This window comes from Pollicipes pollicipes, unplaced genomic scaffold, assembly GCF_011947565.3.
Source record: "Pollicipes pollicipes isolate AB1234 unplaced genomic scaffold, Ppol_2.1 Scaffold_4740;HRSCAF=5597_pilon_pilon_pilon, whole genome shotgun sequence".
Classification (NCBI taxonomy): Eukaryota; Metazoa; Arthropoda; class Thecostraca; order Pollicipedomorpha; family Pollicipedidae; genus Pollicipes; species Pollicipes pollicipes.
Genome location: NW_023596545.1, coordinates 11968561 through 11993349, shown reverse-complemented (window position 1 = coordinate 11993349; position 24789 = coordinate 11968561). Strand labels below are relative to the sequence as shown.

The following is a 24789-nucleotide window of genomic DNA, read 5'->3' as shown; positions in this document are numbered from 1 at the left end:
TAAGAGGTCTTCTCCAGTTTTCTAGCATTTTGGCGGTCTAGATGTGTGGAGATGCGGTTACCGTGGCGTTTGCTGCTTCCTACCACTTCGATATGGTGTCTTGTCAGTTTTGGTCAGTGGTTTTGTTCGATTCGCACAGAGCGCCGAGCGCTGCGCTCGTTTGTTGATGTCTACGTGTGCAATGCATTTTTCTCATACGTCAATATATCATGTTGCAGTGATTTTGAATAGCTAAATACATATGTTACTGTATTAAATGTGGCTTTGTGAGTCGCAGTCAGCGTGGATGAGGCAGCCCGGAGGCGTTTGCGTACGGTGCAGACTGCAATGAATCTGACGCGTGAAAAGACTAAACGAAGTTTAGATGGGGGTCCGACAAATGACGTGTCACCTACTCAGACCACCAACAGAACGGCTTGGTGGCTGAGTAAGAACTGCGCTGCTTCGCGCAGGTGGTCAAAGCGACTATCCACTTCACCACCTCGCGGAGAAAAGATTTAAAACCGGCAGAGGTTACTCACACATTCGTCGCGACTGCTGCTTTCTGGAGGCCCACCGATGAAAAGTTACCAAAAAGTACAACCCATCTAAGGGCTTTCCTCGGGGCCGTGGAGGTCCATAACCGTCTTGGGCGGTGTGCGCATCAGGTCTAATGGCTTTTTAGGCGAGGTCTTTTAACCGACCGATCAATCCCCCGCGGCCGTCAGCGACGCCGGATGCTCACATTGTGCATACATCAGAACGTACCTTTGTGTCGTTATGTATGCACTGCTCGGCGTGTGCGAGCAGTTACGTCAATCTAACAACCTAGGACACCTGTAGGCGAATCAAAACTACGCAGACGAAACGAACTTTCTTGTGAGATGTCAGCGCTGTATTGTTCCCATTTATCTCTGACCGTAAACGATATTTTCTGTAAGATCGCTAGATACGTTGAATGTGGTAGCAATATGGTAGCACCATATTTGCTGCTGCAGCGCCTCTACAGGGTTTTTCGGTAACCGCAGGCGGCGCGATGGGTGAGACCGGTGCTGGCAGCTCCGGCAAGAAAAAGGGTAAGTGATGGTATTTAACTGTCAGGTAGCATTTCTGTATGCCTTTTTGGTACTCGGATACATTCCGTATCTTTTTTCGAGCCGCTTACCTGTCCTTGCGTTGGCAAGGCTCCCCCGGTATGCCATCTTCTGATGCGCAAAGTTAGCCGCGGGTGATGGGCGTGTGTGTTGATTTATTTGGAACTTGTATGGTCATCGGATAAAACGGTGTGCATTGAGTATCGTATATTGTTTTGAAAAATGGTGTTTATTCTCTTCGTCATTTTTGTTTTTAAATTTGCCACACTTATGCTCTGAACTCAGGTCTCAGATATGTACTGGTACATTGATTATCATTGTCATATTAATACAGGGCTTCCAAAGGCATATTTTTGGAATTTCGGTATTGATATCATGCTACATGAAGACCTAACCTTTTGTTTTACAGGAAAATCATTATGTGGCACATGCAACAAAAAGTGTTCTGGAGAGGTTTTAAAGGTTCATGACCAGTTTTTCCACATCAACTGCTTCAAATGTAAAGGTGAGTACTATACCACAACCTGCTGCTCCTATGCAATTGGGAGAGGGAATGCCAATATTTGCACAGAATGGGATTTATCTCCAGATGAGGCAGTTATGATTGCATTATCAGTGGCATTAAATATGGAGTGTGTTTGGATGTGGCATGTTAGTGAACATATATCAGCAGTGCTCAATTCCTGGTTCAAAACATTTCAGGGTGATCAGATTTAGAGGTGAATGAAAGTGTACATATAAGCATGTTGGTACTTTGCTTGAAAGTATGTCAGTACCAATGTGTTCAGAAAATTCCCAGAATGTGTACATAATGATTGTCAGTGGCATTCTCTGGATGGCTGTGTAGTAAAGCTCAATGTCTTACCATTACAGTTTCTAGAGAAGTATGTCAGTAGATGGTTGCATAGGACTGCGGGGTCAACTAAGTGAAGTGCTGCCATTCAACATCACTTTATTCTGTCTCTTAACTTACCATGTGTAGTCATAGATTGTAGCTCATGATGCATGCAAAAGCCAAGGTTACTTAGAGAAATTGATGCAAACCATATGTACTCTGTCATTTGTTGCTTTCTAGTTATGAGGACAGCAGAACAATGCTGCTGTCTTTCCTGCTACATCCCAAATCCTATATGCAAGGTCCCTGATGTTCAAAAGTATGCCATTTTGCTATAAACTGGGGTTGGGTACTTACCAGTTGATTTCCTCATGGTTAATTACATGGTGTCATGCAGCAGTTCCCTATGGATGACCAGGGCTGAATATTCATCAGTTGTACAACTGATATGTCACAAGCTCTGTTTATCCCAGCCATTAAACCTAAGTTTATTTTTGCTTGCATATTCTATTGCATCAACAAAGATGGGTATTCCATATGCACAGGCCAGGGAGGCAGTGCCACTTGCCATTTAATGACCATTAAATTTTTGATCAGTAGTCATTTTGTATTCATTTGGCAACTGTGCTTGGAGGACTGACAGAATGGAACTTGTCAGGCTGGTAGCCTGCATTTTTCGTGCCCATCAATGCAACATGGGTGTGGTCACAGCATGGCAGCATGGGCTGCTGGCTTATCATCTCCACAATATTGTACATGATTGTGAACCTAGTAATATATCTGTGTTATCCTTATCCTCTTTGTGGCTGCATTGTGAACAAGCTGTCCACTGTCATCACAATACCAGGGTGTGTGTCAGAGCAGTGCAGACACAGTGTAACTATGTGGCTGCAAATAACAGGACATGCTCAGGCAGAAATTGCAGCTCACCCTGACTTTGATTGCATGATATTTCAACTATTTTAAGTGAAGAGTGCAGGCTCGTTTCGGCCGGTTCGCTGCACCCTTTCTCTCAGCGCCTCGCCCGTGGATTAGTCGCAGAACCCCGCCGATGTCGCCGCGCGTTGGTGGAGAACCAGCGGTGTATTGTTACTTTTCGCTTATGTTGACCCGCTGTCACCACCCGGAAGCGGTTGCGGGCGCCGGTGACTGCGCGCACACACGCGCACGCGCCTACACGCACGCGCACACACGCACACAATATGTCGTCGAAGGTTGTTGGGATAGAGCTGAACTCAACAGCAGGCCAACAGCCCGTGCCCGTGCCCTTCACGGTTCTGGCGGGGAAGGGCGTGAAGCGACAAAGCCTTGCTGGTCCTCGGCATTTGAAGACTTCACAGCGGATGAGCTGCCAGTGAAGGACGCGCGTACCTCTCAGTCCGTCCGTTGTCAGTCTTCGTCGGTAGGTTATGTGGACATGCCAGGATATGGGGCTGGTGCTTAAAGCGGGGCGAAAGTGGGCCAGGAACCAATGGCCCAACCGGTCATGATATATGTGCTAGTTGTAGATGGAAGCAACGAGATACACATACAGTTCAGGTGTTGGCTTATGACATCAAGAGCGCTCACGGAAGCCGCCCTAGTTTTGTGCACCAATCCACGTTTAAACTTTGCGAAAAGCGGTTTTCGTCGTCCTCGCATATCATACGACTAATCGTTCTGCGCCTTGGAGGGCCAGTTTCACTGAGATACCTTTCCGGCTGACACAACAGGTTTGCCATGCATATCAAACCATCCGTTAAACGCTCAGTAGTCGTAGTATCTGAGTTGCGGTAAGCGTAGACCGACGCCCGTGTTCAATCATTAGAGCGTTGCCCTGTCCGGGCGCCGTTGATGGCCGGAAGCGATGGTCTGCAGCGCGTGACGCGGCGCGTGGCCCTACCGCCGGCCATGAAGGGTTGGCCGTCGCCGCCGCGCCACCCGGGCGTCCCCAGCCGGCGGACGCGGCGCCCGCGGCGACGAGCCTCTCGCCGTGCCGGTGGCGCGGGGTGCGACCGGGCCGCGGTCTGTGTACAGGGCGCGTGACGTGGGGCTGACTGCGCTGTGGTCGAGGTGGAAAAACGGCCCGTCGGGCATTGGGCAATCTGGTTGCCGGCTTCTCTCCCACAAGGTTGCCATGACGCTAATCAGATCGGTCCGGACTGGTGCGGGAGGGGAGAAGGGGGGGGGGGGGGAGCTCCGGCGGGGCCCCAGCCTGACCGTGGGGCCGTCACGTGCCGCAGCGTGCAGCAAGTCGCTGGCGCAGGGCGGCTTCTTCACCAAGAACGGCGAGTACTTCTGCTCGGATGACTACCAGCGCCAGCACGGCACCAAGTGCGCCGTCTGCGGCCAGTATGTGGAGGGCGAGGTGGTCACGGCGCTCGGCAACACCTACCACCAGAAGTGCTTCCTCTGCGCTCGTTGCAGGTAAGCGCGCCGGCGGCCAGGCGCGCCCCGGCCGCCGGCGCCGACGGGGCTGGCGGCTGCGGGACCGGAGCGGGAGCGGGAGCGAGGAGCGCGCAGACGCAGTTTTGTGGGTCGGCTGCCCGGCCGTCGGCTGGCTGGATGGTGTTTGACAACGCTGGTTTGCGTGCGGTGCGACGGACGCTTGGCTTGTTTACGTTATGACATCACCGACCCGCCTGCGGGTGGCCCTGTTGGTATCGCGCTAGGTGGTATATGGATTCGAGAACAGGTTCGGTCAGTGATCAAGGGGGAAAATGGCTCACTTTTCCCGGTGGCCATTTGTTGGCTCCTGGCTGGATCGGAACTGCGGCGATGGTAGTTAAGGAGCCGGAGGGAAACGTTATTTTTTTGTTTACATTCATAGAAAGCCGCTTTATCGCCTGATTGCCGACTAATGTTTATGCCGGCCACTGTTTTCCTCTTCAATTTGTGGACTTTTTCCGGCAACATTGGTGGTGAAGAGATGAATGCCAGTTTGGTGTACTAATGTACCCCGCTTTGGAGGCAAAGCTTCGCCGATGTGCTGCGACAGAGACGGAAATGACTGGCAAAAGGAGACATGTCGTTAGAATCACATGGTATGGATATGAGATGCAAATTATGTAGGTAGCTCTAAACCAGCTGTTCGTCGAATCAAGCTCAGCTCGCCTTCCCGTGTGCTTCTGTAGTTCTTCTGCACAGTAAGGCCCGCGGGCCTGCGGCCTTTCTGGTCTTCCTGGCATTCCCGTTGATCATCTTACACGCCGCGACAAACAACTGCCAATGGCTGGTACTGGTCAATCGATATTCAAACCGCCGGCGGCCGACCCCGTTTTACCGTGACCGTGTTCAGATGGGGCGCCGAGGCTGACTGCTCGCTCGACCTTTCAGGCAGCCGTTCCCCTCTGGCGAACGGGTGACCTTCACGGGCAAGGAGTGCCTGTGCAGCAAGTGCGTGCAGATCCCGGTGGTGGACTCGCTGTCGCCGCAGCACTCGCCGTCGCGCGGCGGACCGAGTGAGTACCGCCGTCGCCGGGGTGTCCCCGGCGTGCCGCTGCCGTCCCCAATTGGCCGTCGTTGAGTGGCGGCGTGGACGGACGCAGCCGTCAGCTGCTGTTTCCGGGAGGCGGGGAGGCCGGGAGGCCTGCGGGAGCAGAGGCGGAGGGAGGCGGGGCGCCGGGGCAGGTGCGACGCGCGCGGAGCGGCGTGTCGAGGGAGGGTGGGCGGTTGGAATCTGACGGCGCGATTCGGCGAGATTGCGGGCTAAATCTGGGGACATTTGTCTGAGCTGGAGATTTATTGCCCAGCGTTGGCGGTGTGCCGGTTGATGAGGGCGGGATGGTCCGTACGGCTGGGGGTCTGTTTCCGTTTTCTGACTCGGCCTGCTCCCTTGCTCCACGTCATCCGAAGGTTTACTGCGGATGCGGGGAATGGGAAGGTGGGGATGGGGGAGGGGGGGGGGTGTAAGGGGGGCTTTACATTAAGCGGTCACGCTGACAGGTCTAGGACGACGGCGGGATCACCCTGCGGCACCTCCGGGGGCGGGGAGGGTCTGCCAATGCTGACGCCGGGTCGCGCTGCCAACTGCGCCCCGCGGACCGGCAGGGGCTGGTCATGTCTCGTCCGCTTCCGTTCAAAATGGCGCGTACCGGCCGTCGCGGCAAGAACCCGTCTTTTTGCGTGCCTGGCTCGTCGACTATCAAGAGAGGACAGTTCGGTCCATTGTCCGCGCCTGCGCCGTCATGCAGATGCACCCTGGACCGTGACGGCCGCTGCTCTAACGGTGCTCACGGCCGCCACCGGCGTATTGGTGGGGTAGGATGCGGCTGTGGCGTGGTGCGTCGTGCTGACTGAGTGCTGAGGTCAGCTCTTCATTGGCAAGGTCACTGCCTAACGTTGTTGTTGCCTCTGGCCTCGCTGGGAGCTACGTCACAACAGCTCGTGCTCTTTGGACTTGCATTCGCTCTTGCATGACGTAGCCCCCATGACGTCACAGGCAACAGCGTCAGGTGACGACCATGCCAGTGAAGACTGGACCGGGGTTGTGCTGCGGCGAACCGTGTGTCCGCATATTGCGGCGGTCGGTGCGCACCGCCCCTGGCACGCCGCGGCGCACCCGCCCGCCGGCGACGGGCCTCGTTTGCCGATACCTGGCATGCCCGCATGCGGGTGATCGCGTTACCCACCGAGCAGGCGTATTGTAAAAACAGCCGGCGCCCGCCGACGGCCGGCGCTGCCTGGCAGCCGTCGGCCGTCGGCCGCCAGACCGCGCGCGCCACGCCCACCCGCTCGGCGAGCGGGGGCGGGGGCGGGGGCGGGGTAGCGCGTGCTGGATACTGACGCTGCGGTCTTCTCTTCCCCTCTCTCCCGCCCTGTCGGCCGTGTTCGCTGGGCCCGACAGACGACCGTCATCTGGGCAGTAAGTTGTCTGTGTGGGCCGCCGGAACGCGACGCGCGTGCTCGGGTGACCGGGTGCTGGGCAGTAAGTGTGGCACGCTCGTCCTGTTCTCTCTCGTCACTCTCGCTCTCTCCCGCTCCGGCTAGCTGGACTCTCTGCTCGCCCCCCGTTTGTCCGCTGTCTTGCTGTCGGCCTGTCCGGTGAGCCGGTCTGGCGAAGGTCGGCGGTTGCTGTAGTGGCGCCGGTGCCGGGCGCCTGCCAGCTGCGTTTGGGTAGCGTTTGTCTGGGCGGCCTGGCTGCGGCGCTAGGAGCCCGCCGTAGTTTGTAGATGTGGGCAGACTGTGCGTAGAACCCGCTCTACTGAGTCTAGTCCGGGTGGAGCATGGGGAGCCTGGTGTCGCCCTTGTTTGGAGTTCCCCTGGTGCCGGACGGCCCGCTGTACATCCACAACCTCGCTGCATGCCATGGTGAATGGGGCGGGCGTGTTGTGACGAGCTAGTAGTGCGGGCGTGGCGGCCGTCTTGGGCTGGCGTTCTGGGGGCGTCGGCGGTGTTTTGTGGCTCGTCTGGGCTTTGGGTGGGTGCTTGGTGTCTCCGGTAAGGTGCCAGTGAGTGTCGGGTGCTAAGGGAAGGTGACGTTGACGGTTGTCGCTGCCGAGTTGACGTGCCTGGTGTCGCCTAGTGGTGGGCTAGGCCGGGTGCCACGCGGACAGTGCGTGTCCTCCGCGCATCACCAGCGGCCGCGCAGCGAGTGTCGAGGGGCAGCAGACCACAGCGCGGGCTGTGGGGGTGTCTGTGCGTGGCCGTCAGCCCGCCGCCGCGGGCCGTTGTCGGCTGCTGCTGGATCGCAGACGCTCGCGAGTGCCGTTGAAGAGAAGAATGTGCACTACAGGACGAACATGCAAAGGATAGTCTTGTTATGTCCATGTAGTCCGATACCCTCGTGACGACAGATCCGCAGCAAATATCCTCGCGTGGACATATTCTCATTGCAGGTACCCTCGCGACGACAGATTTTCATGGTAGATATCCTTGCGACGACAGATTCTCATAGCAGATATCCTCGCGACAACAAATTCTCATAGCAGATACCCTCACGACGGCATATTCTCGAAGGAGATACTCCCGCGACGACAGATTCTTTTAACAGGTACCCCCGCGACGACAGATTCTCAGAGCGGATACCTTCGTGACGACAAATTTGCGTAGCAGATAGCGTCACGTCGACAGATTCTCATAGCAGATACCCTCGTGACATATTCTTATAGCAGATATCCTTGCGATGACGGATCCTCATAGCAGATACTCTCACGACATGCTCCATAGCAGATACCACCTCACGGAAATATTCTTATAGCAGATATCCTTGCGATGACGGATCCTCATAGCAGATACTCTCACGACGACAGACTCTCATAGCAGATACCCTCGTGACATATTCTTATAGCAGATATCCTTGCGATGACGGATCCTCGTAGATACTCTCACGACGACACTCTCATAGCAGATACCCTCGTGACATATTCTTATAGCAGATATCCTTGCGATGACGGATCCTCATAGCAGATACTCTCACGACGACACTCTCATAGCAGATACCCTCACGAAATATTCTTATAGCAGATATCCTTGCGATGACGGATCCTCATAGCAGATACTCTCACGACGACACTCTCATAGCAGATACCCTCACGAAATATTCTTATAGCAGATATCCTTGCGATGACGGATCCTCATAGCAGATACTCTCACGACGACACTCTCATAGCAGATACCCTCACGAAATATTCTTATAGCAGATATCCTTGCGATGACGGATCCTCATAGCAGATACTCTCACGACGACACTCTCATAGCAGATACCCTCACGACGACAGACTCTCAAAGCAGATGTGCTGGTAGTATAGTGGTTAACGCGTCTGCGTTAACCACTGCGCGTCTGGGAAACCAGAGGCACGGGGTTCGATTCCCCGCGGTGCCCGCCCTTCCTGCTGGGGTGGGAGGCAGGCGACGCCATATGGCCTCAGCAGCTGAGTGCGTCGTAAAGCCCCGATGACACACACACAAGCAGATACTCTTATGGCGTGTTGCTGCGCGGAAAACTATCCTCAGTCCCTGCTCCCGGTTCGATTCCTGGCTGCCGCTGCGCGCTCTGGGCGCTAATATGCGCACTGGTTGTCAGCGCTCCGTGGAGGATTGCGCGACAGTGTGCACCGCGCAGTCCCATGAGGAACGCAAGTGACTGCACAGCCAACTGCGCTGTCTTTTCCCGTCCGTTTCCCGTGTTTCCCCGTCACTCCAGCTCCGTGCACCGCGACCGAGTGCCGGCCACATTTTGTCAAACCTGTCAGTGCTCTGTCCCGGCTCGTGTCCGCGTGCTGTCGAAGTCATGAGCGAGTAAGCGCACCCCGTGACCAATGACGTGGTGATCGAAAAGGTAAAACTCAAATCGATTGGCGGCGGCACTGACGCCGTCACGAACCCTCCGGTCGATGGCGTAAGCGATTGGTCACGTCGGCCGCTCTCGGCGAGGTCCCGGGCCACAAGGCTAGCCACCGCTGTGGGCGGCCGGCTCGTTCAGTGGTTCCTGCCCATCTCGTCGGCGGCATCCTTGAGCGTGGCGGAGCCCGACCGCGGTCTCCCTCCGATCGCGCCGGTCGGCCTCTCCCCGGCCGTACCTCCGTCGCGCGGCGCAGACGCCGTCACGTCACAGCTCGGACGCCGATTGGCCAGGCTTTGACAGAGCGCGCGTTACGGACTGGGACGTGATGGCGGCGCCGCGGGTGTCGTGAGCGCTGGCCCGGTGTGTGGACGGTCTGACGCGCCGACTCGTGTCGACCGCGCGCTCGCGGGCCGACCGGAGATGCGCGCGACAGCGGTTTGGCTGGTCCACGTGGTCTGTCATCGTGGCACTTAAACTCGATGGTCGCGGTTCATGTCAGATGCGCTAATAGACAGGAACTCTCATCAATCGATTCTGGAGCGTTTTGTTTGATCGTCATTCGATTATGGCGCAAATACATGGCCGTCACGTTACGTACCAGCTGCTATGGGCTATAAACTAGCAAAGTTCATGCGACCGAAATAGCGTCGTAACGCTTGTAGTTTATCAAGGTTGAGCATTTCACCGCTCTAGCAACTGTAGTTCCTTATCTCCAAAACCCTTGAACCCCTGCCCCTGAATGTGTGTCCGGAAAGCTGGTCTCGTTTGCGGTGTCCGCCGTGATGTCTCTCGGCGGTGAGACCGGTCGCCGGTCTCCACTCGTCTGGCTCGGCAGCGTGTCCGCGCGTGTCCGTGTGTTTCGTGTCCGCGCTGTGGCGACGATGTCTTCGGTCCCCCAATGCGACGGTTCGCCTTCCTGCTGGGGTTCGCTGGCTCGCGGCACTGGCCCCGCTGGCTGGACAGAGCGCCGCGTCACCGGTTCTGGCCGTCGCCGCCGCCGCGCCTCCGACGGCAACGCGTGCGCCACGTCCCGGAGCCGGCGCGTGCCCGCGACCCTCACTCAACTCAGCGCTGTCAACACGCGCGCCTCGCCGGTCGCCGCGTGCCGCCGCGTGTGGAGCCGTAGCGCCCCGCCGCGCTCTCCGCTCCACGCCCCCCACCCCGCCTCCGCCTTCCCCTCCGCCCCCGCTCACCTCTCGCCGCCCCCGCTCGCCGACCCCCGTTCGTTCCGGTCCGAGCCGCCCTGCAACACACCGCAGCGTCGCTCAGGCGGGACGCTGCGCCCGCTGCGTGCCGGCGGCAGTGCGCCGCCGCAAGCGGCGCCGAAGCCCGGCGGCGATGGCGTGCGGAGCGGCGCCCGGCTCCGGCGGCGCTCCCGGCCGCGGCGTCAGCCGGCAGCGCGCGCCATGAGCGCGGCGCGCCGGCCCGGCTGGCGCGCCGCCAGCGGCCGCCGCCCGGCCGACCCGTGAGTCAGCGGTGACGTCACAGCGGCGGCGCGCGGCGCGGCGCCCTCCGCTCGCGCTGTTTACTCCAGCGTGGCCCGGCCGGGGCCGGGTGCGGCCGGCCCGGACGACCGCAGACAGCCCGCGGGCCAGCCCGCGGTCCGGCCGGAGGCACGGCCGCGACCACAGGCGCGCCGGCGATGAAAGCGGCCGGCTCAGGGCGGTCCTCGTGCCGACCGGCGCCGAGGAGGAGCGGATGACGGACGACGAGCGGGAGAAGGAGGCGTTCTGGTGGGGGTCCTGCGTGGTGCGTTGATGTGCCGCTGCTTGTATGCTGGCACCGTCGCGGGAGAAGAACCTCTTCGCCGTATCCCACTCCACGTAAAAGCAAAACGACGTGTGCAGCTCTGCGGGAAATCGTGACATTCGCGGTGCTGCTTTGCACGGACAGGTACACATCACTAACACTCGTACCGGGGATGTGTGCTGTGATTTGGGTGAGTCGGCTGATGTGTGGGTGCGGGTGTGAGTCTGCCTCGGGTGGTTAAGCCGGGCTCGGTGCTGGGACGTGACCGGCGCGGTCCCGCTGACCTGACCTGACTTGACCTCGCCCGCCGCCGCGCAGAGTGCTCCGGCTGCCACCAGGACCTGACCGAGTCGCAGGCGCTGATCGCGCTCGACAAGCCCTGGCACATCTGGTGCTTCAAGTGCACCACCTGCAAGGCCCTGCTGCACGGCGAGTACATGACCAGGTGGGTGCCGCCGGGCCGCTGTGGGGCCGCCACCGCCTGCGTGACGAGGATTACGCCCCCGCACCGCTAAAACCAGCCGCGCAGCAGGCGGGGGTGTGGCCGACGTCACACGAGGCGCTCCTGGAGGGAGGAGGAGGCTGCGCCGGGGACGGCAGGTCATGGCCGAGCACGCTTAACCGTCCGGACGGCAGGACAGCGCGTTACGGTTGGGCGAAGCGCTGTTCTGACGGGGCGGCTACTCCGGCGCTCCCCTCCCATCTCCGTCGCCTCCCCACGTACCGGCGGCGGGGGCGGGCCGGAGCGCACGCCCTACGCGTCTTAAAATGGCGCGTGATTCACGAGGCGACGAGGCGGAGCTAGTACGTGGCGGCCGGTGTCCGCCCGGCGGGCGTTCGCGGTCGATCGAAATGCATTCATTACTCCGATGGCGCCTGCGATGCGTTGTGCGATATGAGGGCGCTGTCCGCCGGCGGTAATCCCGCAGGCGCCTCGCGCTGACGGGAGCTGGGTGGAGCTGGAGCTGGAGCTGGGTGACAGGAGTCCGTCACTGTCATGCTTGGCCTCAATAGCTGCTGCCGCACGGACACGGCGCCTGCAGTTGAAAGGCTACCCATCCATGCGAAGCGTCCCGAGGTTTTACGTTTTGTATGGATTTCCTTGCTAGCGTTTTGCTGACGCTCGATACCATAGCCTGCCGAAATTAAAACTAAACTGGACGATGTCCAATGGGGTAGGTGCCCGAGAGACGGCCACTAACCGCGCCGTGACGGCTCACGCGCTGGCCGGCGCTGCTTGCTCGCCTGGTCAGACCGCTGCACATCGTATTACGGGCACAAACACGGAGCCAATTGTAAGGCAATCTGGGAGGCATTGTTGGAAGGCTCCTCGCACAATCTCGTGGGAAGTGTCGGTGGGGTGCGTGAGCGGCCACCAGCGGTGTTTGTTTCCGCTCTGACCAGGCTTATCTGTGGCCTTTATTTGCGCTGTGAATCTAGCAATCGGGGAAGTTCGGGATAAGCTGCTGCGGCGGGTTTTACATCCCACGTGCCAATGTCGACCGTAATGTATGTATCGTCAAATATAAATGCTTTGGACATTGGCACTATTTGTTAGATTTTCAAATGGTACTAACGTCTAAAACGTCTGCATGATTTGGCGACGGTTGGAGGGCACAGTTCAAAGTTGTTCATTGGCGAAAAAAGCATTTCAGCGCGCCGGAGACACGTGAAGTTGGTTGCACAGCGTTTGAAAACATCGCAAGCTTTCAGTGTACTCATTTTAACAATGCTACCTAAATTTTTGTTGTTGACATTGAGTTGCATGCATGTGTGCATGTAAAACACGTATGTATATGCAAATTCCGATAACCGAGCATGTGCACCCGGTGCCCCCCCCCCCCCCCCCACTTGCACACACCTCCAGATTTCAGTGCCGACTGCCAGAGAACTTGACGGACTTGCACTCGGATAATCCCAGCTTTTGTGTGCTGCAGCACATGACCGGCTTTATGACGTCGTTCTGGAAACAAATGCTTGCGGCTTGCATGCAAACTGGGTGACGTCAGCCACTTGGAAAGCGCTTGCGGCTGGCACTAACTAGGCGCGACTGCTCGTTGTGCCCAGAATCCTGCCGCGGATTTGCATAACAGCACGGGGGTTCATTTACGTGCATTGGGCTTCCCTTAGCTCAAACGTGTGTTTCTCCGCCAGTTCATTTGTAGTCAATGCCGCAACAAGTAGGCGTTGTTGGCGCTCGACGTGCGGTTGTTTTTGCATGAAGGGAACGGTAAAATCAATAGCTTGGGCGTACTCGGCGTATTTGAGGATATTGGACCGTCTGAATTGTCGCCGGTCTTAGGCACCAGTCACACCACAGCTTATTACCACATAAAAATAATCCGGGCGTCCTTGCGTGACATGGGGGGGGGGGGGCTGCGGCGTGGGCGGGGGGGGGGGGGGCTACGCTAGCGGCCTGGCCGTCACCGGCGCCTCTGCCCCGCTCCCTCACGGCCGACCCCCGTGCCGTCACGTGTGACCCAGTCGCCGAGCCGGCGGGCGATAGCAGAATCGGCTCGGGCCGGGCTGCCGGGAACGCCGGCCGGCCGCGTGCGCCGCTGTCGCTCCGAACGCGTCGGGATCGCCCCGGTGCCTCGACAGGTAGCTCGGTAACAAGATCACCGAGCGTGTGCGGCCGGGGCTTCCACGGTGTCGGCACGCGGATGTAGGGGCGTATGTCGGCCGGAGGCGGGAAGGGGGGGGGGGGGGGCAGCAGCGAGCCGTGAATTCACGGCCGGCTTGATGAGTAACGGTTCGGCGTCCCGTTTCTGGCTGGCCGTTTGCGAGCAATTGGCGCGGCTCTCGGTTGCAGAATGTTGCAAGCTGTGCACCGTACGACGCGACTGGCCTCGGTGGGAGTCGCCGCTTCGCAGAGATCGTGACGTCAGTTGAGCAACTGAGCCGGCTCCGGACACTGTCCGCCGGCACGGACGGCCGGCTCGGCGGTGCGGCTACTCCAGCCGGGACTGCGGTCGCCCGCCGGCCGGGGCGAAAGCTCCCACGCCGCGGCGATTCGTTCCGTCGGCGGGGCGCGTCCCGGCCGAGCCGGGCCGGCGGCGGAGAGTGGGAGCGCCTCTCACCTGCCGGCGTCGCGTTTGTTCAATACCGGACCGGGCGCCGCGCGGCCGTCGGCGGCGGCAGCGGCCACGTGCGTCGCTTCCCAGAGCGTGTGGCGGCCGTCTGGCTCGCGGGGCCGCGCCTCAGGGAGAGCGAGGGGGAGAGAGGGTGCTTAGTAGCGGTTGGCGGAGCCGAGGAGAGCGCTAGGTCACCCGACGAAGGGCAACAGAACGCAACGAAACTGGAAATGTTCTGCTTTGGACTGATCTGTCTGCCAAACAGCGTGGGAGCTGGACGTGGAGGGCGCTGGGCGCTGTGAGGGTGCGGCATCGGGATGGGACGGCATGGCGTCGGGATGGGACGGCAGGGTGTTGGGATGGGGTCATCGGCGGTCGAGTGAGCGCCTGGCCGTGACGGCCACCGGGTGGGGGCGGCGGCCACGGATGAGGACGGGCTGCGACGGCGGATTTGGATGGGGATCGCCTGCGAACGCTTGGCAGGGATAGGAACTGGCCCCGAGATGGGGATAGGAACTCGCTTCTAACGTCGAATGGGGATAGGAACTGCCTATGAGCGTGAGGTAGGGATCGAGGTAAGCTCCGAGCGTTGAATAGGGACAGGGACTGGCTACGGGCGTTTGATAGGGGTGGAGACTGGCTCCGAACGCTATGCAGGGATGGGGGGGACTACTTGGAACGTTGGATAGCCATTTTCTCCGCCAGTCACGGTAAGGACCGTTCAGGAACGTTACCTATGGGATGTGATCGGGCTACGAACGTTGAATATAAATGGGGGTGTGGGGGGGGGGGGGGGGGGAGGGGGGCTAACGAACGTCGCGAAGGGAATATGACGAGCTTGCAAGACTTACGTTGACACAACTAGAATTCTGGAAAGCTTGGGATCTGCCCGGGAAACGCTACACATGCTCGGGAACCCGCAGCGCTGGGCGAAGATCAGGACCAGCCTTTCAGCTGGGGTGGATCGGACGCACTGGGAGCGTGACGGGCTGGGATGGACGCGGGCCGGCCCACGCCTCCATCGGCTCTTGGCAGGCGGACGGGTGACGGGCAGGGTGCCGCATTCCCCGGACGGTGACGTCAGACGTCTGCCAGCGATGCTCTGCCTTCGGACGTGCATGGCTGCGAGGTCCTGCAGTCCCACGTTGCGGACCCTCACTGGCGTAACGGGGAGCGAGCGAGATTGCCAGAGGCTGGCGTGCTTGGAAGCGGCGATCATTGTTTTTCTTTTCTTGTAGGGATTACTGTCTAGGGATTCTAGATGTTGGTCGTGGCTGTGGTCTTTGGAAGTCGGGCAGACACTAGTCAGCACTTGCGACACCCGGTTGATCGAAGCCCGCGGCGTGCAGCATCAGCATCTAGCGGAGGCGGCCTGCGACTTCCACTCGCTTGCTGAGCCCTGTAGAGCGATGTGGTTTTCGTCGGAGCTGAGTTAGCCTGGTTGGCCGGGCGGCTGATCCCGATCAGCCCGTCACTGCAGTCCTCAGCGCTGCTCTGGGCTCCAGACGACCGGATGACCGCGCCATTAGACATTGGGGCATTACGTCTGTTGAAATGGAGCTGTGTGTGCCGGATATTGAAAGATTAACCACTACATTGAGAACCTCGGCGTTGATCATGTGTGTCAGATCACACATGGCTATCGTTGTATCTCTAACTGACGATTACCAGCAGAAGGCTCAGAATGTTTAAAAGGGAGGACTAGTCAAGTTCGTGCACTCATTAGGTGGATAATTGATTACCAAAATGAATATTTCTGATGTCGTTGCAGATGCCAATCAAGTCTCGCATGACCATAGTCTTTAAAGTTAATTTAGGTTATTTGGACGCATGTTTACAACGCTGGAATCCTTTCTTAACATTACAGGGCTCCACACCAGATGACACTGTTATACGCCATTTCCATAGAAGATAAATGAGAAGCCCACTGGCCCGTGGCGTTTCTTTTTCAACTTCCAAACAATAGCCAGTAATAAATGATGCGCGCTCGCAGTACACACACGTGTCCAAACGGATATGTCTGGCTCCAGCGTCTGTGTGCATCGAGCGGCGGCCGCGCCCGTCTCAGGGGTCGGCGGGCGGCCCGTCTCGCTGGGCGCGGAGGTCGGTCGGGTGCCGTCCGCTCTCTCCGCGTACCGCTCGGCCCGTATATGGCCCTCGTCGGCCGCAGAAGCTGTCGGCGAGGGTGCGCTATCGCGCAGTGATGTAATATTTACGAGTGATTCATTTGTCAGTGCCGACCGACTGTCCCCCGGGCCTCAGATAGCGCTCCTCGACCTGGTCAGCGGAGGGATTGCCCTTCACGGCGCCCCTCAGCTTCTGATGTTTTGTTAGCACACGATGTCTTGTGGGCGTGCGTGACTGGCATGGTGAGCTCAGAAAAGTCACGTGGGATGGGGACGTGCTCTGTTCTTTAGGGAACGCTCTTCAATTTCGTGGAGAGAGACGGTGTTACAGCTCTGCAGTTGGCCGCGTGCTGGCGAAGTTTATGTAACACACCGCGAGCGTAGAATCACGCTCTTTCCCTCCAAGATATCCTACGAAATTTGTGTCGAATTACAGCACCCACCCGTGGCAGCATTGGTGTAATTTCACGACGGATGAAACTGTCATGGCCGCTGGCACCTCGTCTCTCACGCCGAGCGTGGATGTGTATTGCTGTATCCGGGCGTATTGCTGCAACTGTCGGGCGCAGTGGTGCTTCTGATACCCGGCCCGTATCGCCAGCCGACCTTAGTAGTACTCGTCCCCCCCCCCCCGTCCCTTGCCTGGGTCCGATAGGCTCCCTCCTCTCACGGGCGGGCGGTGGCTGCCTCTGAGCATCGGCCTGCGAGATTGGCGTCTGTCGCCGTCGCCGCCGCCGCCCGCTGACGTGGCGGGCCGTAGCCGGCCGTCGGCGCCGGCCCGCACCGCCAGCTGGGCCGGCGAGAGGAGCACCGCGACAGCTGTGGCGCCGGCGTTATTGAGGCGGCGAGCGCTCGCGGGAGAGAGAGAGAGGAGAGAGAGAGAGAGAGAGAGAGAGAGAGAGAGAGAGAGAGAGAGAGAGAGAGATAGAGAGAGAGAGAGAGAGAGAGAGAGGAGAGAGAGAGAGGAGAGAGGAGAGAGAGAGAGAGAGAGAGAGAGAGAGAGAGAGAGAGAGAGAGAGAGAGAGAGAGAGAGAGAGAGAGAGGAGAGAGAGAGAGAGAGAGAGAGAGAGAGAGAGAGAGAGAGAGAGAGAGAGAGAGAGAGAGAGAGAGAGAGAGAGGAAGAGAGAGAGGAGAGAAGAGGAGAGAGAAAGAGAGAAGAGAAGAGAGAGAGGAGAGGAGAGAGAGAGAGAGAGAGAGAGAGAGAGAGAGAGAAAGAGAGAGAGAACGAGAGAGAACGAGAGGTGCTTGGTAGCGAGAGGCGGGGCCGAAGAAAGCGACAGATGGCAGGACGAGGGGCAGTAGAACGCAACGAATCTGGAAACGTTCTGCTATGGCCTGATCTGTTTTGCTAAATACCATGGGAGCTGGGCGTGGACATTGGCTGGCGGTGTCTTATATAATATGAATGCCTATAAAACTGTGAAACATTGGACTATCTGTGGTGGGTGTGGTCCTAGTTTGCCATTTTCCCACGCGCTTGCAAATAAATTGTGCAAAAAAGCTTGTGGTCGAGGCGCCGTAAGGGCTCAGCTGGCTACCTCCAAACCAGCTCTGGGCGGCGCCCCTCGTCAGCCCGGCACTAGCCCCCTCGTCAGCCCGGCACCAGCCCCTCGTCAGGCGCCCCTCGTCTGTCCGACACCAGCCCCATCGTCAGCCTGGCGCCAGACCCCTCGTCAGCCCCGCACCCGCCAGTGTCCGGGGCGTCTCAGCCGGAGCGTACACGGGTCAGCGGCGCGGCCCGCAGGCGCCGGCCGTGCCGCCGCATCGACCGCCGCCCGCTCCCCTCCCCACGGGACCGTATTTACTCTGCGGCGCCCGTGGCCGTGGTGTGACGCCGGCGTCCGACGGCGGCGGCCGGAGAGCGGGTGACATCGGTCGGTCGCTGGAGACGGATCGGAACCGGCCGCCTCCGCCCGGGCTACGCGGATGGCGTGGGCTGGTGGTGTGTTGCGGCGGCGGTGGCGGCGTGTGCCGGCCTTGGGCGGCGACCGTGACGTGTGTGGAGTGGCGGGCTCTGGCGGCGTGACGCGGTGCTCTGCTGAGTGGCGCCCGCTTGTCGAGGCGCCTTTGTCGGTAGGTTTTTGTCGGCGCGGCGTGGGCGGGCGTTAAGAGATAGAATTCGCAGGTCTCTTTTGAGCTGAGTGCGTGACTCACGTGGGCGGAAGTGTCCGGACGCTCCGTGTCTTGTGAGCTCGCGGGGAGCCCATCAGCCAAATGCGAGCTCATTATGCTGATGAAACGGTGTGTTTACGGGTGTCTGCGGCGCCGGGCCCAGTGACACGACGGGGGCAAATCGGTCCGACTCCGTGGCCGGCGTGTGACGCTCCTGCACGCCATCTGTTGCAGAGATGGAAAGCCGTACTGTGAGAAGCACTACCAGGCGGAGTATGGCGTCAAGTGCGCCTACTGCCAGCGTTACATCAGCGGCAAGGTGCTGCAGGCCGGCGACAACCACCACTTCCACCCGACCTGCGCGCGCTGCACCAAGTGCGGCGACCCCTTCGGTGATGGCGAGGAGATGTATCTGCAAGGTGAGGGAGGAGGAGCCTGCGGCGCCCGGCGGCGTCCCACCGCGCCGCACCGGGCTCGCCGCTGCTGGTCCCCTCGCGAACCTCCCAGCGGTATCGGAGGGCGAGGAGGTGGCCGCCGTGTGGACGCGGCGCCGGGCGGCGGCCGCGGGCCTGACCTGCCGCCCGTGCCGCAGGTGCTGCCATCTGGCACCCGCGCTGCGGCCCCGGGCCGACCGAGAACGGGCTCATCATCAACGGCCAGCACGACGCGGACGAGAGCGCGGCAGACCGCAGCGCCGAGCTGGACCGGCTCTCGACCAGCGCCAGCGAGACACAGGTACGCCGGCGGGCCCGCTGCGGCGCCGAGCTGGAGTGGCTCTCGACCAGCGCCAGCAAGACACAGGTACACCGGCGGGCTCGCTGCGGCGCCGAGCTGGACCGGCTCTCGACCAGCGCCAGCGAGACACAGGTACACCGGCGGGCCCGCTCCGCGCGCCGAGCTGGACCGGCTCTCGACCAGCGCCAGCAAGACACAGGTACACCGGCGGGCTCGCTCCGCGCGCCGAGCTGGACCGGCTCTCGACCAGCGCCAGCGGAACACAGGTACACCGGCGGGCCCGCTCCGCGCGCCGAGCTGGACCGGCTCTCGACTAGCGCCAGCGAGACACAGGTACAGCGGCGAGCTCGCTGCGGCGCCGAGCTGGACCGGCTCTCGACCAGCGCCAGCGAGACACAGGTACACCGGCGGGCCCGCTCCGCGCGCCGGCCGAGCCGGCGGCTCGGAACCCAGCGCGGGCATGGCGGCATGCTGCGCGTCGGGCGAGGCGCCGAACGAGCGCCGATGATTAGTTGGCTATAGGTTTGTTTGACGTGATGTGGTTTTTTGGCGTGCATTTGTTCTGATTTGGATCGAGTTTACTGCCCTTGTAGTATTGCATCCTGCCTGGCTTTGTGTGATGAGCGATGTGTCGGTTTTTCATTTTGTTTTGTTTTGTACCATACATAGATATGCGTGTAGCTGTTGCCTGCGGCAGTTCACAGCACCGAGCCCACTCACTGCCCGAGTCACACGATCACAAAGCAAGCCACACGTCGCACGTCACAGATCAGTCAGCAGTCGCACACAAACTCAGCAGTCACGCACAAACTCAGCAGTCACCGAAACTCAGCAGTCACACACAAACTCAACAGTGACACGCAAACTCAGCAGTCACACGCAAACTCAGCAGTCGCACACAAACTCAGCAGCCGCACTCTGACACTCTCGGGCTCTGTGAGCGGGCCGTTTGCCGCACTCGTTTGCACGCCCTCCGGCGCGAGCGTCGCTGTCTTATTTGGAATGCCCGCGTGCGAGCCTGTGTAGCCGTCGTCGCGCTGGCTGGTGGGCCGCTGCCTGTCGGCGCTTGGCTGCTCGCGCCCACTAACACGGACGGTGGCGCGCGCCGCCTGGCTGGCCACGGCTGTCCTGTGTTGCAGTTTTCGTTCCGCTCGCGGTCGCGCACGCCCAGCGTGAGCGGCTCGTGCGGCATCGCGAGCCCCTACCGTAGCTTCTCGCGGGTGAGTGGCGGCCGGGGCGCGCGCCCGGGAGCAGGGCGGGCCGGGGACGGCCGGCGATGTGACGGTGGGGACGGCCGGGTGTGGGGTGGGGGCGCCGCCATGGTGGCGGGAGAGACCTGCGAGCGGTGAGTGTGGGTGGGTAGCGGTGCTCCGCATGAGTCGAGCAGGGAATGCCAGGCTCCCAGCCGGGGTACATGTGAAGCGGGTAAGCCTGGTTGGGAGCGCCCGCCGCGTTGTGGCGCCCTTGACGCGCGTGGCGGGGCGGTTTCCGACCTGACGTGTGCCGCGATCCGTCCGTGATCGCCCGCCGCCGGCGTCTGACGCGCCGCGCTCGTGCCGACAGTACTCTGGCTACCGGTCGGCCAGCCCAGGCCTGCTGCTGCGCGAGTACCGCAGCAACATGACGACGCCCGTGGACGTGACGCGCATCTACACGCAGAGCTACCTGGCCGACGGCCCCACCATGGGCTACCTGCGCCGGCCGATCGAGCCGTACGACAAGCCGCCCAAGAGTCCGCACTTCCACCGGCCGCCCGCCAGTGAGTGGCCGTGGCCGGCGCCCGGGCGGCGGCCGGGTACTGAGCGCGCGGGGAACGCTGCAGACCCCGCCCGAGGCGCGAGGACAACGGCGGTGTGGGCATTGTGTCGCGGTTAGGACGTCTTGCTCGGTCGGGCTAGTCAGCGGTGTGGCAGTGAGCGGCGTCGGTCGCCTGCCACCGTGTTGTTTGTTGCCAGTCTGCTCGGTCCGGGTGTATTTGTTTGATCAGCGTCGTCGGGCCGTCTCTCCGACCTGACGCGCCGGATGCCGTTGGGACCTTCCCTGCCCACCACCACATGCTCCGACTGTACCGGTGCTTCTGCTCCGAGATATGGTCATGGAGTGCCAGATGCGCTGATAGGCACCAATGGTTAGACAGCGAGCCCCGTTGATGGCTGTTTAAACATCTGTTGTACATCCGGGGTCAGTGACCCAGCCTTTCTATAATGTCGCTGCAGTTAATCCGTTACGGACTACTGGTGCGTCATAGTAACGTCATTCTGTCGGCTCATATTTCTCGCATTCGCTGGCAGTTTTATATTTCCTCTTCGCGCATGCAAGCTGTTGGTCTTTTCGACCTGCTATGCTGATTTTCCTGTCGTGGTACCCGGAACAAAAACGCCATCTATTCGGCGCCGGCATGTTCCTGCCGGTTTACCGTACTCGTCAGTGGCTGCCAAATGTGCCGTTATGTAGACCAGGCGAAAGTGGACGCGCCGCTCACGGATCTGACTGCCTTCTATTCGGGGGGCAGGTTTTGTTCGCGACACGGGGCGCCAGTGGCCCTCGACACTGGGACGTGAGGTGACTGTGTCATAGGCTGGCGAAAGGCCCGCTGTACGCCGTGTTTTGACAGGCGTCGGCGCTCGTGGTGTGCGCGGATTTTTGTGTGGAGGGCGGGGACGACGGGACGCAGCCCGCGGTGTGTTACAGGTGAACACCGCCGCACGGTTTCCGTTGCGCTCGGTGCAGGTGGGAGCGGTCTCCCAAGTCGCCCAGCGTAGTGACGCACTGCTGGCTCGTGCGGAGTTGCAGCGGTGACGCAGTCCTTCCGTTGTGTTGATGCGGCGCTAATTACGTATGTAGCGGATGGGTTTGGTGATGGCCGTCTCACGGCTCCGTATCGAATGAACCTAATGTTTGATCTGCCTTGCATACCGGCCAAGCATCCGGGGGACCGCGCCGTGCGGCGTCGGGCCTTTCCGACCTTGGCGACGCGGCATGTCTGCTCGCCGCGCCACACTGTGCTCTGGCCCGGGAGGGCCGCCTCGGGGCCCCTCAGGGTCCCTCAGCGCCCTTCGGCCCATTGCCTCAGGGTCCCTCATTCCTACCTCGACCCCTTAGCCCTACCTTAGGACCCTAGCACCGTGTCAGCGCCCCTCAGCGCCGCCTCAGGGCCACTCAGCGCCGCCTCATGGTCCTCAGCCCCACCTCAGGCCCCTCGGTGCCGCCTCAGCGTCGCCTCATGGTCCTCAGCCCTACCTCAGGCCCCTCGGCGCCGCCTCACCGCCGTCTCGGCCGTGCCTCCGCAGGCGTGGGCTCCTCGGGCCGACGGATGGTGTTCGCGCGACCCGGCTCCCGCTCCGGCATGCAGGCGCTCGTCAACCAGATGGAGTCGGAGACGCCGCGACCGCGCTCGCCCTACATGAACAACGAGGAGCCGATTGAGCTTAGCCACTACCCGGACGCCAAGAAGCCGTCCGCCAACGAGCAGGCGAAAATCGAACGCGACGACTTCCCCGGCCCGCCGTACCCGTACACCGACCCAGGTCAGCGCAGGGAGGACGGACGGGCTCCCGGCGGGCACCGGGCGCGCTCCGGGCGGGCTCCGGGCGGGCTCCGGGCGGGCTCCAGGCGGGCACCAGGCGGGCTCCAGGCGGGCACCGGGCGGGCACCGGGCGGGATCCGGGCGCGCTCCGGGCGCGCTCCGGGCTGGCACCGGGCGCGCTCCGGGCGGACTCCGGTCGGACCGGCGCGACTGGCGCGCGGCAGACCGGACGGCCCTACACGGGCTCAGGGGAGATCAGGACAGATCCGACTCACGCTGACGGGGACTTGGGGCGGGTCATGAAAGGCACGCGGGGCTCCGCAACGCCCCAGGGCGTGAGTGATTGCACTTCTTGTCATTCTCGGTGCTCATATCACCACAGACGCACGTTGACTACAGAAGACCTTCAGTGTGCCATGATATCGTGATTCACGGGCAAGGCAGCGGTGAAACATGGTATTAAATCTGTTCTGTGTACTGATGACTGTTGACGTATGGAATGTCGTTTATTGCCATCGGGTTTTATGGTGCCGTAATTGCATCGTGATGTACACAATGTCTGCTTACATAAGCATGGATCAGAGTCGCCCCGCAACTTTGAGAGTCGCGAGCGTGACTCAGGAGGCAGCGTCGCCTGCCGGCGTCGGGAGTGTGCAGGCGACGGAGTCCAACTCGTCCCGCGCTCCGCCGACGGCCGCGCTCAGTGCGGCGCAGTGACGTCACTGACGCTGTCCCGTCGGCCAGAGCGGCGCCGGCGGCTCTCGGACAAGTCCAGCCTGCACGAGGCCGACCTGGACACGCTGGACGGCGCCGCCGACGGCGAGCGGCCCGAGGACCCCAAGCTGAAGGTGAGCAGCTGAGCGCGGCCGACCGCGGCCGAGGCGGGGGCATGGAGGGCGGATGGGGGGGGGGGGAGGGGGGCACGGGCGGGGGCGCACACGCGACGCGAGCGGTCGCTGGAATAATGCTAGGAATAATGCCTAAGTAATCAGGCGCGCGAGTAGGCTACAAGACAGCGAACGGGAGGACGGAGGTGTCATTGGCTGTAGCGATCGGGAGGCTTGTCTAGGAATAATGTTTACGCAATGATGTGCAAGTAGGGGGCAACACCGTGGAGAGGGTATGCTGTGATATCACTGCTGCAATGGTTGCAACATTAATGCTAGGGCTAATGCCCACGAGCAGGCGACAATACGGTGGCATGTACGAGGTCTAGTCACACTCGCTCGGACCTGGCTCCAGACGCCGGGCGGGACCGTCGACATGAGTCGCGGACGGGCTCGTCTAATGGAGCCATCGTGGCCGGGGTCGGGCTGCATGCCGGGATCAGCACCACCGGACACGACCCGCTCCATTGGGCGATCCTCGGATAGCCGTGGCTGGGTTGCGCTCCGGCTCCGGAGTCGGTCGGTCCGGCCCGCAAACAGAGCCGGGTGTTGCGTCGTGATAGGGCGGTCCGCTCCCGGCACAACGTCCTGTCCGGCACCAGACGGGCCGCGTGGAGCGGTGCGCGCGCGACGGGAGAGCGTTGGTCTTGTGTCCTGACATTTGTGCCTTGTCGGGCGCCGGCGGCGGCCGGTTGCCCCCCCCCCCCCCCGCCGCCTCTTCGTGTTCCGTGCCGCGGTGTCCTCATCCGCGTGTGATCGGCCGCCGCCCGGGCGCCCGGCCCACGTGCCGCGCCGCTCACGCCGCGGCGCCGCCCCCGGCTCACGTGTCGCCCCGCGCCCCGCCGCAGCGCGAGGAGGCCGAGCTGAACAAGATCGCCAGCGGCATCGGCAAGGTGTTCCTGGAGCAGGTGCGCGAGCGCGAGAAGCTGCGCCAGTGGAAGATGGCCAACGTCGACCCGCGCAACGCCTCGCGCGCGCCCAACGCCGACCACGAGCTGCCCTACAGAATGCGATACGAGTCTCCCATCTACGCCTGTGAGTGGTCCGGCGGCGGCGGCGGCCGTGGCGCGTCGCGGGGGTTACGCCTCGAGGTGGACGTCAGTACCTCGCGGCTTGATTGAGTCGGGCGTGCGGTGCCTCAGCTGACTGAGTGTCGTGCAGGAGCCGTTGTATCGAAGGTAAAAAATGCGACGCAGTGAGATCGAAATTCGTGTCTAGTCTGATCTTGGACTATGAAGGAGGCATTATGCCAGAGCATTGTGGCGATTGCGGCGCGCACTCAACCGCCGAATGTCCCGCGCACGCCGTATTCCTGAGTATTCTGGTCTTCGTAGATCGCTGTCATTTATCCCACCATTCAACATTAATCACACCAATGATCATCGCTGTTGGCGTGCCCTAAATCTTA

General features: G+C 60.9%; 1 protein-coding gene across 4 annotated transcripts in view; it reads left to right on the top strand.

Moving 5' to 3' along the window:
- Positions 1 to 991: 991 nt before the first annotated feature.
- The window catches only part of Unc-115a (actin binding LIM protein Uncoordinated 115a), a 29663-nt gene continuing 5865 nt past the window's right edge, over positions 992 to 24789 (top strand). The window contains exons 1-13 of one of the 4 annotated variants that reach the window (XM_037221378.1): positions 992 to 1055; positions 1483 to 1578; positions 4131 to 4314; positions 5224 to 5348; positions 6734 to 6814; positions 11240 to 11366; positions 18468 to 18652; positions 18826 to 18968; positions 20108 to 20188; positions 20532 to 20727; positions 22259 to 22495; positions 23239 to 23342; positions 24230 to 24416. In XM_037221378.1, coding sequence (XP_037077273.1) covers positions 1016 to 1055; positions 1483 to 1578; positions 4131 to 4314; positions 5224 to 5348; positions 6734 to 6814; positions 11240 to 11366; positions 18468 to 18652; positions 18826 to 18968; positions 20108 to 20188; positions 20532 to 20727; positions 22259 to 22495; positions 23239 to 23342; positions 24230 to 24416 — 1786 coding nt within the window. In that variant the 5' untranslated portion in view covers positions 992 to 1015. The remainder of the gene's footprint in view (positions 1056 to 1482; positions 1579 to 4130; positions 4315 to 5223; positions 5349 to 6733; positions 6815 to 11239; positions 11367 to 18467; positions 18653 to 18825; positions 18969 to 20107; positions 20189 to 20531; positions 20728 to 22258; positions 22496 to 23238; positions 23343 to 24229; positions 24417 to 24789) is intronic. The other 3 variants (XM_037221379.1, XM_037221380.1, XM_037221381.1) reach the window with 3 other exon arrangements.